This window comes from Anneissia japonica, unplaced genomic scaffold (assembly GCF_011630105.1).
Source record: "Anneissia japonica isolate Jap-2015-1 unplaced genomic scaffold, ASM1163010v1 scaffold881_len296186_cov127, whole genome shotgun sequence".
NCBI lineage: Eukaryota > Metazoa > Echinodermata > Crinoidea > Comatulida > Comatulidae > Anneissia > Anneissia japonica.
In genome coordinates this window covers 135292-152707 of record NW_022722366.1, presented here as the reverse complement: position 1 = coordinate 152707, position 17416 = coordinate 135292, and the positions used below count along the sequence as shown (strand labels likewise).

The following is a 17416-nucleotide window of genomic DNA, read 5'->3' as shown; positions in this document are numbered from 1 at the left end:
GGGGAACGAGCATTTTTTGTAGGGGTTTGCACACTCCTGCGCACCCATCTAGACACGACACTGTAAACAGCCATGTGTGATGGCCAAAACTTACAAGTTTTGTTTGCAATGCTGCCGACTCATCTCTGAGCATGCTCTGTACTTTCTTGGCAACTTCTTTGGTCTCTGAGTGATCAGCGTTCGCCTTTTCAACTGTTGTCTCAAGAGTTTGAATGGTTGACTGAAGATCTAACTTCTGCTTGATGAGCAATTGTTTTGCCTCCTGGAGACTCGTAATTTCCTATTTTCAAAAACCATGCTCATTAATTTCATGTTTCACATTTGTCTTAATATATTGAATAACATTTACAGAAGTCAATATAGCTATAACTATAACAATACAACATGATATTTACAACAGAAATAAAGTAAAATTAAATTAAATGAGTATTTAATTTCATTTTACTTATTTGTCATATGTTACATCACATTCCTGAAGATGACTCAATAAAAGTTGAATTGTCGAATCATGGCCTCCCTTTCTTTTAATTCGGAGAATCGTTTGTTCTAGGTTATTTAAACATAAATAGTGGATCTGTTGATGTCAATATACTGAATAACATTAACATTTAGAAAAGTTGATACAACTACTGTACATCCTCATTTCAGACCACTTTAAAATTCGAGACCACTTTTCTAAAGAACCAACAACTCAACAATCTTCAATCTTTTAACATAAAGCTAACTCTCGAAATGATGATTGAGCCTCAAGACCATCCCAAATTTTCGGGTCCCAAAGGTTTCTTGAAGTGGAGGACGTACTGTTATAACAATAAAAAATAAATATTATAATTAAAAATATTAAAATATACAATGTTGATGAAAAAAATCACATTAACATGTAAGTCTGAGAGTGTAATTTTTAGCCATCTAGAAGTGCCATAGACTGAAATATTTCATACCTCAGTCCTAGCCTTGGTGGGCCTGAGGACTGTAACCTGAACCCTTCACCTGAAAAATTGCCTTTCTGGGTTCCGCAGCTAAAACTTACATTCAATTTCTGCTGTTTGTCTTCCTCTGCTGAGGACTTGGTCTGACTGAGTTCCTGTTCTAATGATGCCTTGATGTTATTTAGGTCACAGGTCACTGATTTCTCATCCTTGAGCAATTTTTCAGCAGACATCTTTACAACAATAAATATAATTATAAATATTAAAAATCATTAACGAAATTAACCTCTTAAAATGCAATAAATCACAATACATAATCTTCTAAATTCACTCATATAGTGTATTTGATTTATTTATTTATTTTTTTATCATTGATTAAAAACTGATGTAAAACTTACTTTTTCTTCTTCAACTTTTATTTTCTGATTTTCAGACTCTTTCAGTTCTTGTTCAAGGTCACTGATCTTACCATCTAAGATAATCTTTACCTGAAAAAGAATGCAACCCAAATTGACATCTTAGTATTCTTGCAATTTAGGTGAGACTTTTTTTTAGCGAACCCGCTGACTGCAAATATTGATGATTCTGAATAAAAATAAAATTTTATTTTTGGTCAGTTATTGCACCCACCACGAAAAATAAAAATTTCAGAAAAAAATAAAAGTTTTTATTTTTTATTTTTATTACGCCCTCCGCTGCCTTGAAATCCCCAAAAAGACAAGATATGTATATTTCTTCCTAACTATATCAATTTGCATCATTTTACCATCCCATTTTACATTCACCAATAAAATATTTTTATTTTCTTCTCCATCTGAATGTTTTTGTCAAAACTATTTGCTAAATAAGAAAACAAAATTTTATTTTTATTCCGCCTTCCTCCGATGATAAAAAAAAATTTTAAAAATAAGTATGCGAGACAAGGAATAAAAAAGTCATGTCTCAGTTAGACAGGTCTACCTATAAATCAAATTTTATTTGACAAAAACATGTTACATGCCAAAATATGGTCTTGATGACATCACCTCATGACTATATATAGGCACATCATGACTACATATGGGCATAAAAAACAGTTTTTTTGTCAAATAAAATTTGATAGGCTGGACAGGTCGTTATACATAACATTACCAGCTGACAATGTCCTCACCTCTTGCAGTCCTTCCACACTGCTCCTCAGGGAAGCTTCGCTGCCCTGCATCTTTTCAAGTTCCTGCTCCGTCGTCGTAAGTGTTGCATGAAGATTTTCTATATCACCTTGCAGAGCAGAACTCTTCTCTTGTTCATCCTACAATCCAAAATAAACATCCATAATATTTTCAGTGGGAAATGAAAATGGGGTAAACTGGAGGAATACTTAGGTAGATTTTATGCTGTGTATTATTATTATTATTATTATTATTTATATTATTCCTATTTTTATTAATAATACTATTATTATTATTATTATTATTATTTATATTATTTTTATTAATAATATTATTATTATTATTATTATTATAATTATTATAATTTTTATTATTATTATTATTATTATTATGTCTTTGCCTTTATCATTATTTCTCTGGGTAGGAATCTTGTACAGGGACATGTGCATACCAGACTCATTTCGTTTTCAGTGAAATAAAATTATGAATTATGAATTATGTTTTTAGAAATAATGGCCAAAACATACTGGAAAGTCAACATTTTTGAAATCTATTTTATTGCACTAAGCTAGACTTTATATAACTATACATCATGCTATGCTGTTATTTTTGCTATTTCAAAGATAAAACAACACTTTTTAAGGATTTGGTGATGGTTTCTGCCTGAGAAATGCCTATAATCATAAACTTTGAAGGCTGAATTCTCAAATATTGTTTTTAAACAGCTTAATGTTTAAACTCCTGTAACTTCATAACAAAATGTCGGATTCAAATGATTCTTTCACCATTTTTATAGCTCTCATTTTACTGTTTAACCATGTGTTAATAACTGAAAATTGATTTTTTGCGAAGAGTGACTGGTTTGGCATGTCTTGCCACATTTGTTTAAAACTTATAATGTGGAGAAAATTAATATATTAACAATTTTCCTGTTTTCGTAACTGATGATGATTTTTTTTAATTTGAATAGCAAAGCCCCATATAATAAAATATGATTTGGTCACACATCCTTGTACCTTAATTGTGCTTTGTAGCTTAACAACCTGAGCCTCGTAATTGTGACACATATCACACGGCTTCGCAATCTCCTCCTGGAGAACTTCTATCTTCCTCTGTAAATCTTTCTGCACTTCTTCTTTGCTGAAAAGCTGCTGCTGAAGTTGTTCAGCTTGGCTAACCTATTGGAATCAATAGTGACATATTTTTAACCTGCTAATCAACATACCGTTTTAAGAAAGGAATATTTAGCCAGTAGAATGATTGATATGTTAAACAAAGCAAATTGTGTTATGATTAGTGCAGGTACGCTATAACAACCAACCTCAAAGATTGGCAAATTTGAGAAATGGCATAAAAAAAAAAACTTACAAAACACACACAATGCAAGAATGGTGCTTTCATCAAAAACTTTCTATATTCTTCTTAAAATATTTTTCTTGATCTTAAAGCCGCATTCCCGGCAAAATCTCAATTAAGAAAAATCTGATTTTTATAATTGTTATAAAGATTATAAATATAATACAAAATTGCCAGTTAACTGAATTTAGAAATTGATTGGTATAAAGTCATCATAGTGTTATAATTTACATCATCATATCACCACCCCCCCTCAACATCAGACTGACCACCATTATCAACTATAAGTACCACCATAAGAAACTGCCGTCATCAACAACAATAACACCACCGGCATGGCCATCATAATCATATCCATCATAGGCCTCCGTCATCATCCATCACAATCCATCATTATCATAATCATCACCACCTATTTTCGCCACAGCCACCAGTACATCATCTTCATCGTCGACGTCATCATCGTCGTAATCGCAGCAGTGGCTATCGTTGCTGCCATGTTCATCGTTATTATCGTAATCATGAACTGAATCAACATCTTCATCAACATCATCATATACTTTATTAAAAGTTACCTTCTGAATAAGGCTTTGTTCCTGTTGTTCCACTTGAGTTTTCAATGTAGCAACGTTGTTCACCTCAGTTTCTAACGATTTTTGTAACTGCTGCTTCTCTTCTCCTTCTGTCGCCATCAGATCCCGAAGTTCTAGCTCACTCTGTGTCTTTTCAGCTAAGTAAGTCTGGCAAAAAAAAAAATACATGATTTTACTAATCATTAACTTGGAAACGACTAGCTAGTAAAGAAATGATAACCACAAAAAACTGGATGGTGTTCTTTGTCTTTTTAACAGTTCTGTAGGTAACTTAAAATTGTGACAAAAAATAAAGTGCGATTTTTTGTTTATACCATGTTTAGCCAAACAAAATATTTGTAAGATCTTCAAAAGGTGAAAAAGACTAACATTTTATTTTCTGATTTAACGAAGTGATTCTCCTAAAAAAAAAAAACTAGGCAGAGGAGACAATGAAACAAAAAAACGAGTGCTTGAGGTAAAAAGTATGGGAACCATTCCATGTAATAACAATGCAAATTATCAAATGTAATACCTTAGTTTCCAGCATCTGTTTCTGTATAATTTCAAGTTCTTTCTGAGTAGCATTATGCTTTTCTGTAGCAGAATTCATAAGAGAAACCTAAAACCAAAAAAATATAAGTTAATTTATGCATTGAATTCTTAAAACTAAAGCAAAATCTTCCAATTTTCAATTACTCTCTAATGACTATTTTGACTTTATTTGATTATTTTATTTAGGCTACTTTATTCCCTTTGTTGTTTTAATGTCCCTTTTGCCTATTGTTTTTTAATCTAACTCATTCATTTAGATCTTTAATTGCCATTTAATTTTAATTTTATATTAAGTTTTTTATTTAATTTTGAATTAATTCTGTATGTTAATTTTGAATTGAGAGGTTGTTATTTATTTTACTGTAATTTAATTTGTTTAATACGCTCTTTTGTTTTGTTTTACTGTGTATTGACGGTCTCTAATGATCAGCTTCGGCTGGATGGACCGCCCTCATTAAAGATTGTTGAAATAAAAGTAAAATAAATAAAAACGAACAAGAGATCTGGACAGATTTGATATGCTGTATCCTGGAATGAATGATTCTATCATGTCTTGGTGTTCTAATTAACTAACAATGGAAATACTTAGTTCTGGGTTTACTTATAAATTGACTTTAAACAAAAAAGTGTTTGCCAAACAACACAATCAATGTGATACATCAGACTGATAAACAAGATAAATAGTCAATTTATTTATTTTTCCCGAATCGTCCCACGAGTTTATGCTGAGTTAGCAACTCAGCAAACTCTGCTAACTCATATGCTGAAAAAAACCCTAGTGGGAGAGGTGTTGAGATTGATCCACTGGAAGAAGCAAGAATTATCAGTCATATTTAACGACTAGCAAATTACCTTGTGTTGTTCATGAGTGTGATTGCTCTCTTCTAATTCTTTCTCCTTCATTTCTAAAGATTCTTTTGCTTTCCTTAAACTTGCTTGCAGTTCTTCATTCTGCTGCCTTAATTTATCTGCCTTTTTTGTAATAATTTAAAGAAAATCATATATAAATATAATAGAAATTAAATTACATTTAAAAAATACATGTCTGAATAATTATCAAGAATAAAAAGCTTTCGATTTTGTGATGGTGATGATCCAGAACGGCCGTCCCGAGGCAAAACAATGTAACTGACATTTTTGTCGATTTTGAGATAATATCATTTGGGAATATATTAAACACATCTGAATTACCTCTGAAAATTTCAGGTGTCAATAATGAGTCGTTTTGGAGATAGACCTATCTTTAAGCTTAAAACTTAAAATCTAGTGATTTTCTGTGGCAAAACAACGTAACTACAAAGTTAAGGGGAAAACAATGTATCTACGATGAAGATACGCAGTTTTGCCTCAGAAAGGTATTCAAAAAATGTTATGAGCTGATGAAGTTTGGCATGGAAAGATCAAATGGTCATTGGTGTTTTCATATCAATAATCTTAACAGCAACGTATGAACAAGCTAGGTAATGCATATGATTGCCCCCAAACCTGATAAATTCCAAAAAATATGTCGCACTTGCAACAATACAGCACTTGACATTTTTCCAAGGCAAAACAAAACGTATCTGTAATTATCGCAATAAAAGAAACGGTTGTAATGAAAATTTTAAATATAATCACAATGTCTATAGATATACAATCCTGCAAAATTTCAAAAGGGTACAACAAACGATGACGTCCTAGCTGACCCTAAGACATGCATTCTAGGTCACTTATTTACCTGTTCCTGCATCTGTGACCTTGTTTCATTGAAAGTGGATTTGATCTGATCAAGCTCGATCTGCATTTTCTCTATACTTGCTGCACTTTGATGATTTAACTGAAATATAAAATATAATCGTCAAATAAAGTCACAAAATCGCAACTGTTTACTTTTGTTTTTCCCGAGTAAATAATAACCGTTTCGGATTTATCGTGGGTTGATCACCCATACCCACATAGATTATCTTTTCCTAACTAGTTTAGTTTAAATATTTTTTTTTTTTACTTTATTTACTTATAACATTAACTGATCCAGAATATTGCTATATACAAGTTGGTAAAACTGTTAATGCATGAAAAAGTGTGTGCTCAGATACCACCATATTAGCAATAGCCAAGAAAAAAAATATATCTAGATTAAGTAAATTAAAATGTAAACATTTGAAAACAAATTTTAAAAATATACAGAACACAATAATAGAAAATATACCCACAAACAAGAAAACAAACTTACATTACATAGCTAAAAAATAAATATATATATATATATAAACATATAAACTCTTTTGAGCAAATCTTACCAGGTAATGCTGAGTCGTTTTGTGTTTTTATGTTTGTTTTTGTAAATTTGAAATGGTAATACAGATTATATATAAGGTATGATAAATTGTTACGACTTGAAATAGGACCTTGTTTTTTACACAATGATATATTAAAAATAATTCAGCGAGAGAAAATTGAAATTTATCCCAGAAAACAATTTATATAATTACCTTTTCAATTTCTTTATGTAGTGCTTCGCTTTCTACAGCTTTCTCTTTTAGAGATGCCTCTGTCGCCGTCAGTTGATCTTCAGCTTTGCCCTTAGCCTCTGTCTCAGCTGCCAGTTTAGTGGAAATTTCAGTCAGGCTACTTTGGACAGTAGCAAGTTCAGACTTGGTGCTACCTAAACTTAAGGTCACCTAAAAAAAAAAAAAAAAACTGGTAAAGAGAGATGAATGAGGCTATCAGCACTATAGAGGGCACAGTTACCTTGTACACTGTAAATGGAATGAATTGAGGGATAAGTTATAATTTTAAAAATAACATTTAATAATTAATTGTATTTGCAAACACTACATTGATTAGTTACATTCATCATTCCTGGAACACATATAACTGATAAATAATTTCAAATGAGCACAATCTTTTTCCTCAATTTTTTAATATTTTTTTTTTATTTTAAAATGCAGGAACCTATTAATTATTTTCGATAAAAAGATAAAAATAAAAACATCCTTAAATCTCTATCGAATAATTGGGTGTAATGCAGCATGTAGGCTGGAAAAGAAAAAACAAAAAAAAAAAACCTTGTTTGACATAAATTTTGTATCAAAATATACAACAATGATTTGTTAACACTCTGACCGCCAGGTGTTTGAAAAAGTAGTATCGGCCACCGTCAGACTTTTTAACAAATTTTAACACTTTTCCGAAGCTCGTTGAGAGTGTGTATGTGATCAGATTGACATGTAGTGAATATTACAATAACTACAAACATTTTAGCTATACAATGGTACAGAACACTCTATTCTAATCACAATCTGTGATCAGTAACAGTAAAATGGCTCACTTTTGGCGATTTACGCAATTTCGCACAACGAAGCTGAGATAATTTGCGATTTCGTGAAAGAAAATCAATACCGCACTACGCTAATGTGAACAAACAAATAGAATACTTACGGTCCGGACTGAATATAGTGTTCAAATTGTTACTACATGTCGGTAATTACGCCATTTATCGGATTCCCTTAAAAAACCTAAAACGCAGAGATCTCTGTGTTTCGCGGTCAAGCGTTGCGTTACCAAACACGGAGATCTCCATGTTTGGCGGGCAGAGTGTTAATAATATTAATCATTTTTACACACATATATTATGTATGTATAAAGATGATTAAAATTGCTGAGATGTGTACCTTCAGTACATTGTTCATAGTACAATATTTTAAAGGCAGTGGCTATTGTTACACCAGACCTAAATGAATTCCTAATCCTAATTGGATGTTAGTGTGCAATTTGATAGTACAATAATATCCAATCAGAATTATGAACTTGTTTAAAACTGGTGCAACTATAACAACTGCCTATTTTGAAAAGAATACGACTGGTACCTCTTGGAAATTGTTTGTTAGTTCATCAAAATTCTTTGCTTTCTCAGAAAGTGCAAGTTGAGCTGTCTGGAGTTGGTTCTCCATCTCTCCTTTAAGAGACACTCTAGCTGCCTCAGCTGCCACTAGAAGATCAGCCTGTTATAGACAAAAGCAATATTGTTATCGGTTCTTTTAAAAGGAATGCAAATTCATATGACTTTTTTATGTATAACAAAATAATAATAAAAAAAAAAATATTGTAAATTTTAGTGTTGGTTGTAGCTTGAAATTGAGGTTTTGATGCTATTGTGATTAATAACATATTATTATATTTACTTACAAAATCATCTTCTTACGTATGCATTGTAAATCACTGATTTGCAATTAATTGCTGGTATGAAACGTTAGTTTCACACAGGTGAAAATTATGAAAATTACATGAAGGTACAGCAAAGAGTAAAGAACTGCAAGAAACGCAACTGCCTTGATTTTCGATGCACAATGAATTATTTTACAAAGTAATACCACAAGATGGGGAAATTAGAATTCAAAGAGTTTGAGACTCGCATTTTGAAGGATGCCCTTTACTTTGCGGTAGTACTTTTGGAAATAGGATTGAATACGTTCCAACGAATACCCAACGGTCGGACGGCTTGCAGTTCTATTCTCAAAAAAAGACACGACAGTAGATAAATTATGTTATATGGGTTAAAAGAAGAGAAGACAGCACTACTAAAAGTAAAATGGAAAATAATACAAAGGTATAACATTAGACTAGGGAAAAATTTGATAAGGCAATATTGATATGCATTATAAACAAAATGGAAAAAAAAATTAGGAGGCTAAAAAAGCACTATAAAATAATGTAATGATTGTATTTGTAATTTATGTTGACCTACCTTTTCTTGCATATCTGCTTGAAGTAGTTGTAATTTATGATTCACTGAGCTAAGTTTTTCTTGGGTTTCTTTACAGGTGGTATCGGCATTGTTGAGTTGGTCTCTCTTTTCATTTAGCTCTGCTGTTATCTACAAATTATAATAATTTTTGTATGAATGACACATAAACCTCCAACCCGATGTAATTGTTAAGAGACTGGATGGACTTGGAGTGTAGAACCGAGTCTGGTTTCAGGTTGTCTTGGGAAAATAAAGGCTGTTTCAATCAACATTCAGGCTTGGAATCCAAAAAAAATATTAACACTTATGCAACAACCACCTCAGATGGTCGTATTTGACCTTTGACCTAAATATACCTTGCATGATGTCTCACCTGCCTAATTGGCTGTCACATTTGCAACCTATGACCAAAATTTCATATTCAAAAATCTCGGATATACATTATTTGTGACCCTTCCCCTAACTATGCCTATATATTTAAAATTGTACCTTACAAAAATAATTAATAAATTCAACCAAAAAGTAACCTCAATGGTCTATAAATTATTTCCGAGATTTAAGTGCACACTTTACCTTATCCACTTGGTCCTGTAGTTTGGCAAGTTCCTTCTGCTTATCTTCTAATGCATTCTTGGATGTCTTAATATGAGACTCAAGATCAGCACGCTGGGTTGCCATGGAGGCTTCTGTTGCTAAAATTAATTCATTCTGCAAAAAACACACACAACAAAATCTATACGTACAAAAAAAGCATATTAATTTTTTTACACATTACTCAAATTATTACAAAAAAAAAAAAAAACATTTGTATTTAAAATATGATTGTTGAAATAAGATCAACTGAGATGAATTTGCTGGTGAATAACATAGTCCAAAACCAGTGGCAACACCAGCAGGGAGGCAGCAATGGCTTCCCCCCACCATCGGACAGGTTAAGCCTCCACCACCGGCCTAAGCTCGTCGGGCAGTCGGATGAAAAAAAAAAAAAGGCCTAATGAAACGAAATGCATGTTTATTGAGTTGAGTTTGAGAGTATAGTAACAATTGTATTTTATCAACTTTACATTTAAAAGCATTTTTCAAGTCTGAGAGTGTAATTTACGGCCATTAAAAGAAAAAATCTCATTAGAGACCGGCTTGGTGAGAAGGCCCTTGGATAGCGATGCACACCAAAATTATCCTTATCTTACTCAGTTGGACAGTTTTCTTAGCCCCAGTCCCACCCTGTCTCCCTCTCCCCTCAGAAAATATATCCTACAGCTGCCACTGTCCAGAACCTGATACAAACGATAACCATTTTCTTGTCGCAATCCCTAATTATAGATTTACACAATGATTGTTTGATTAAGTGGTAAATATATTGATTGCTTGATTGATAGGCTGACAGATAACTGGATTGATTAATTTATAAATTGATTTGATTGACAGATGATTATTCTTATTTAAAATTTCAGATGGCAGTGTTCCAAAGTGGCCTGGTGCATTATAAAAAAAAATGTTATAAATAATTATAAGTCAAACCTTTGTATTGAGTTCAGCTTGCAGCGCTGCTGCTTTCTCCTGTGAAGTGGCAAGTTTGGAGCTGAGATCATCTGCATTCGTTGTCGACTTGTTCACCTTCAAATTTAACTCCTCAATTATAGACTTATTCTGCAAAAAAAAAAATTAAACAATTTAATTGAATATCAACAGAAATGATTTCAAAGCTATAAAACATTTCTAAATTTGTTTGCTTTAAACAAGGTATCCATTTGTAGAAGTCTTATAATTATAAACCTATTTAACAGTGACTTGCAGAGCAGCTCAAGCCCAGAATAAAGAATAAGGAAGAAAAGAAAGAAAATTGGAGCAGTGTACAATGGTCTTGCGTCTTGCATATCTTTCCTTGTCCATCTCCACACTACTTCTCGGCCAATCCGTTCTTCTTATTGTAACATGCTTTGTGTTACACGTGTCAGACATGTACGTACTGGCGAGCGATCTTTCTTTTTCTCAGCTCCTTCACTTTGGAATTCGCTTCCTGCTGCCCTTCGGAATATCACTTAGTTATTTTTTACTTATTAACTTTTTTTTTTGTAATTTTCACTAATCAGTTTATGGAATTCTTCTACTGCTGTTTTTTTCAATTTTTTTCCTAGCACCGGTGGCAAGTTATTTTTTAACTTTAAAAGGTGCTTTATAAGTTTTATTGCATTATTATTACTATTATACCAAAAGTTATATAATAACGATAATCACTCATTATCATATTTTACATTTTTGTAATAAATTTCAGGCACAAATCATCAGAGGAAATGCCAAAACATACATTTTTTTTAACACTGCTCTTGCATATATGCAGTGTTAAAAAAAAATGTATGCTTATTACAAGTATAATAATATATTGGTGGTTGTAGCAATGCATGCCACTAAAAGTTACCCATAATTGGCAGACAATGTCTAGTACTTATTTTGTTGTTTAGTGGGAAATTAAATAAAATGTTTGACAACTTTACCTCCTGTAGTTGCTTGTACATCTCCTCTTCCTTACTTCTCTGTTCCTCAATCAACGCTTCTTTTGATTCGTTTAATGTAGTCACCTGACTTCGAAGGCTAGTCTGTTGTTTTAGTAATTAATAAAACAATAGTCTTTTTTAAATACAAATAAGCATATAAACAATAAGGTAAAAAAAAAAAAACAGGATAGAAATTTGAAATTAGGTAATCACATTAAAAATACTAAAATAAGTATTACAAAAAGTGGTACTTTGAAACCTCATGGACTGAACGTCTCATTTAAATCTTTTAGAGATTAATTTGTTATTTTATTTATCTTGCTATGATGCATTCTGTGACCATTATACTATGACTTTCATTTTGCCTTTGATTTGTTTTCTTTTTTTAGACCTATGTCATTACACGCCTTCTAGGCGTAGCTGTTTGTATTGTCTTACTATGTTCATTGTTTCATTATGCCGTCAGTACCGCCGTTTAGGCTTTACCAATACCACCGCTTCTTTTGTATATGTTCTGTATATAACCCTGTTCACTCCACTATCCTATCAGTACCTGATGATGACCTATGGTCGAAAGTACTAGTACAATAAATATTTTATTTTTGAGACAGATACAGAACTTTGTTTGATATATATATATAGAAAATTTTGTGTTGCCAATAGAAACTTGTCAAAAAATAATGAAAATTGCATTGTGAGTGGATTTCCCACACGATTGAAAATTGCAACGGTACTGGGTATGATCTACAGGAGTTTGTGCTTTGAACAGGTCATTCCATTATTAGAAGAAGCCCTTTTATGGATAAAGTGTACCTTCTTAGCAAGGTTTGCCTAGGTCGAAACTAACTCTGGCTATATAAAATTGATTAGAATATTGAAAATGTTATTCTTGTTAATGAATAGATAAGGATTACTACTATGTCCATTTATATTAATCTAATCTACGTAAATTTACTTTCAGAGTTTATATCTAATTAATAAAATTGTTTGGATATTTATTTGAAAAATATATTATATAAAATAATGTAATTGTTAAAGTTTATAATAATATTTGATAATATTTAAATAAACAAAAAGATTTAAATATGTTAAATACAGACACAATGTATACACAGGCCTGTTCTAGAGTTCAGTTAAAATATGTGAATATGTATCAAAATGATATATTTAAATACATATATAAATATATACTAGCATATACCCGTGCTCCACACAGAGTTGAATGAATGGGGAAAAGAGATCGATGTACATTGCTGAATGAGGAAGTTGATGAGGCAATTGTTGTGGATGATGGTTACCATGTCATTATTTTTCTAAAGGATATCTTTGTAGTTAATTTTTCGAGTGTCTTTGCTGAATAGTTCTTGTGAGGAATTATTGTGCAGTTTGATCAAGGGTGGATCCAGAATGTTTCAAATTATAGAATAATTTAATAAGCGAATATACAGTAGGCCTAGCATGGTTGGGCATGAGAGAAGTGTTTCTCTTGAATCTAGGTTAATGCATGTAAGGCTATCCGAACCACTGACATTCAAAAGAACCTGTAGATAAACAATGTCCCCACATGTTTACGTATAAAATCAAGGTATTAATTGATGGAGCCGGCTTAGCCCTAAACTTAAACTTTAGTGTCGCTATCTTGCCTTAGTGATTATAAGGAGGCAGGGAGTTTAAGTACTCGTAATAATTGCCTCCTCTCAAGTTCGTAGTTTGCTTTCTCCATCAAATAGCTTTTTCTATATTGAAATGACCTATTCAAAGCACAATAACTCCTGTAGTCCAAACCCAGTACCATTACAAATTTAATCGAAAAGAAAATCTACTCATGATATATGATTATTATTCACTGAATTATTTAGAACTGCTAACATCTGTTAAATAATGCATCTTACATTGTCTTCTTTGAGTTGATTTATGGCAGTGTTAGCACCCTCGCCTTGTTCAATCTGCAATTAATTAAATATTCACAATGCTGAGTATTAAAAACACAAGGGATTTAATAACTTGAGTTGGCATATTTAATTGACTGTTGTTAGAATAAATACCATGATTTACAACATACAATATACACAAATTACGAGTTTTACAATAAAAATACTGTAATAATGCAAAAAATGTGTAATTGATCTTTTGTTCTATTTTCTAATACCATAAATACAAATGAAATAAAATATAAAAGGAATATCAAATTACTGGAGAATTAAATATCTTTACAGTTGAAATTGTATATCATCAAATAAAAATTTTAAATAATAACTATAAAAACACATTATATTTTCATTGCGGATTTTTTGGGCTCAGTACGGACTCTAAATGTATGCATTTTCTTTTAGTTTTAAGGCGTATGCGGATTTTATAAGTCCGCAATGACGATATAACGTGTTTAAAGATAAAAAAATTTTGTATTTAATGTTTACTTTATTGTTGTAATGGCAGTGTTAGCACCCTCGCATTGTTCAATAATGCACAAAATGTGTAATTGATTTTTGTTCTATTTTCTAATACCATAAATACAAAATGAAATAAAATATAAAAGGAATATCAAATTACTGGAGAATTAAATATCTTTACAGTTGAAATTGTATATCACCAAATATAAAATTTTAAGTAATAACTATAAAGATAAAAAACTTTCTTTATTTAATGTTTACTTTATTATTGTAATAATTACATTTTAAAATTTGTACTATCTAGTATTTACAAAATAATGAGGTAGGAGAAATAGGAGAATAATCCATAACTCGCAATGTCAACGTGATAAATTGCATATGGGTGTGTTCCGTGACTAACTAGCCGGCATTAAAAAGGTGCTTACTGTTCTTTAAAGTGCACATGAGCTAGATCTGTACACTGGAACTCCATCCGAGAAGATATGTTTCTACCAACCCTCGGGAAGTAGCAGCTCAAACCAGCGCTGATGTTTAAAGGCTGTAGTTAAAGGCGCCCCTGTCTTACGGATCAGCCACTCGAATCGAATTAAAAAAAATATATTTTAGTAAAAAAATATTTACCTTAAGTAATAGTTCTCTTCTTTCTTTCTCCATCCTCTCCGTGTCTTGTTTTTGAACTTGTAAAGCGCCCTCTACCTCCAAGAGCTGTTGCGTTCTTAAAGGGAATTTCAATAATATTGCTTCAGATTTGGAGGGTACTTTTACAGTATCGTGATACGCTATAGTTAACTTGGGCTTTGTGAGTAGACTTCCATTTGCTTATGCTGCACGGCCGTCTCAAGGCAAAACAACGTAACTGACATTTTTGTCGATTTTTTGACATTGTATCATTTGGGAGTATATTAAACAAACATTTCAGAATGACATGTTAAAAAGAGATAGCAACACCTATCTTTAAGCACAAAATGTAAAATCTAGTGACTTCCCGTAGTAAAACAACATAATTGCAAGATTACGGAGAAAACAACGTATCTATGATAAAAATATGTTGTTTTGCTTCGGAATGGTATTCAAAAACTGTTTCGATGGAGTTTTGCAAAGGTAAAAACTTTACTGGTTGATGGTGTTTTCATATCAATAATTTTTAATGATTACGTATACACAAGCTACATAATGCATACGATTGTCCCAAAAGTGATAAATTGAAAAAATATGCCACGCTTCCTATACATATATGTTTCCGAGGTAAACCAACGTATCTGTCAATATCGTTAATAAATTTACAATTAACTAACAGTTGTAATTAAAATTTTACATATAATTTATAATGTCTATAGATATATAGTCATACAAAATTTCAGAAGGGTCGACAATATAATTACATATATTATATATTATTATATAAGTTGCAAACATGCAAACTTTAACTCTATTTTTCTCTGACTACAGTAGAACCCCTATTAAGGGAACGCCTTCAGCACCAAAAAAATGTCTCGTTAATAGCGGGGCGTCACAAAGGAGGGGTGATCTGTATATATAGTATATTCATGTTATAATGTAACTAAGGATTAGTAAAATTATATTGTCACAAACAATTAATGCGTTTTGGATTTGCATATAAAACCAATTGGCAGTCAAGTCTGAACAAAACTAGAACTTTTAAAATAATTTATTGCAAAGATCTTTTCGAAAGTGCATTTTTTTAGTTTCATCTTTCTATTTCTTTTATACATCTCATCATTTATAGTTTGTGGAGAATATCCTATAACTCAAACTTTTAAATGACAAAATAATTATATACTTCTTTATTGTAGAGTATTTGTTACCACTCAATTAAAAATAAAGTTTAATTTTAATATTAATCTTTGAAATGATAGTATTGATATGAATATTTCAAAAAATATAATAGCAAGCATGAATCATATTAAGAAACAAACTTACAAAATGGTTATATTATATCAATATAAATAAAGATTGTTAAAAAAAGTCATTATAATAAACAACATGAGTTCAATGACAGACAGTCAAACTTACTTCGCTTGAATGAGGCGCAAATGTTCCTCAATATTAAATTGCTTCTCCCGCAACTCAGACTTGAGGTCGTCATTATTGCTGGCTTCCATCTGGTACTGTCGTTGGACCTCTTCCAACTGCCGAGAGATGTCGTCTGTACTGGATTCCTTCTCTTTGATCTGGTTCTGAGCCTGTAATGCAGAAATAAGCTCAAGATGAAATCAGTCAAGCTAAATTACATGGCTATGGAATTCCCAACATACCACAGACCACAGCACAAGCCTAATAATTTATTGTTAGATCACATGACTAAACATATTTGCTTTAGCATGAGAACAACATTAATCAAGACTCAATGATCAATAGATGTACAACTGTTTGGCGTATCTTGGTAACACTTCATGTTGGCTAGTTTTCAAATGCAGTGTGTTTGTTCACTTTATATAATTTTATTGATTTGTTTATTGGTCTTTTTTTTACATTATATGTACTTTTCATTGTATTACCAAAAGAAAAGGAATTAAATATTCATATGAAACTTTAAATTGGATTGCAGATGATTTAAATGTTTTGTTTCAAGCTAAATCAACAAAAATGTATTATTATTTATATATGCATCACGTTGTTCATAATTGTCTATATTTTAAATAAGCCATTAAATATTTTAATTGAATATTTCAAGGTTTATTTTGAAGACCTTAAATTTCAATTCCAATATCCAAACAAAAATGGAAGGTTCTCCTTAGCCCTGCAATTGAATATTTTTGTATTTTATCAAAACATCTAACAGTTTAAGCACCAATTATAAGATGAATATATATATATAATATGAAAGCATTAAAAAGCAGAAAATTACACAATAATCATTAAAAGCCAAAAATTCTGCAGTTATACTATAACTACTTCATGTATACTATGTTTAATATTAGAAAAATGACAATTAAAACTATAGTCTTGGAAAAAAAAAAAAAAAATTGCATAAAAATAATAAGATGTGTATTTGTTTGAAATTTATATAATCCTGTCTGATTGGCCAGTTAAGTTTGACTGACTTCTGGAAAGGTCAATGGCACCTGTTCCGCAAGTTCATACCTTAGTCACCTCCAGTTGCAAGTTCCTAATCTGCTGATCCTTCTCCAGGACAAGCTCATCAGAAGTTTGACGATGGTCTCCCATCTCTTGTTGCAAGCTTTCTAATATGCTCTCCTTTTCCTTGATAATTGCTTGTGACT

General features: G+C 31.4%; 1 protein-coding gene across 6 annotated transcripts in view; it reads right to left on the bottom strand.

Moving 5' to 3' along the window:
- LOC117111872 (early endosome antigen 1-like) overlaps positions 1-17416 on the bottom strand; it is a 44274-nt gene that overhangs the window by 8177 nt on the left and 18681 nt on the right. For all 6 annotated transcript variants that reach the window (XM_033254882.1, XM_033254884.1, XM_033254883.1 and 3 more), the window contains 19 exons: positions 17277-17414; positions 16206-16375; positions 14793-14886; positions 13674-13727; positions 11782-11883; positions 10808-10936; positions 9860-9994; positions 9287-9415; positions 8409-8543; positions 7032-7220; positions 6278-6376; positions 5413-5532; positions 4541-4627; positions 4009-4173; positions 3094-3255; positions 2080-2217; positions 1328-1417; positions 1031-1162; positions 95-280 (listed from right to left, as the gene is read on the bottom strand). In XM_033254882.1, coding sequence (XP_033110773.1) covers positions 95-280; positions 1031-1162; positions 1328-1417; positions 2080-2217; positions 3094-3255; positions 4009-4173; positions 4541-4627; positions 5413-5532; positions 6278-6376; positions 7032-7220; positions 8409-8543; positions 9287-9415; positions 9860-9994; positions 10808-10936; positions 11782-11883; positions 13674-13727; positions 14793-14886; positions 16206-16375; positions 17277-17414 — 2454 coding nt within the window. The remainder of the gene's footprint in view (positions 1-94; positions 281-1030; positions 1163-1327; positions 1418-2079; positions 2218-3093; positions 3256-4008; positions 4174-4540; positions 4628-5412; positions 5533-6277; positions 6377-7031; positions 7221-8408; positions 8544-9286; positions 9416-9859; positions 9995-10807; positions 10937-11781; positions 11884-13673; positions 13728-14792; positions 14887-16205; positions 16376-17276; positions 17415-17416) is intronic.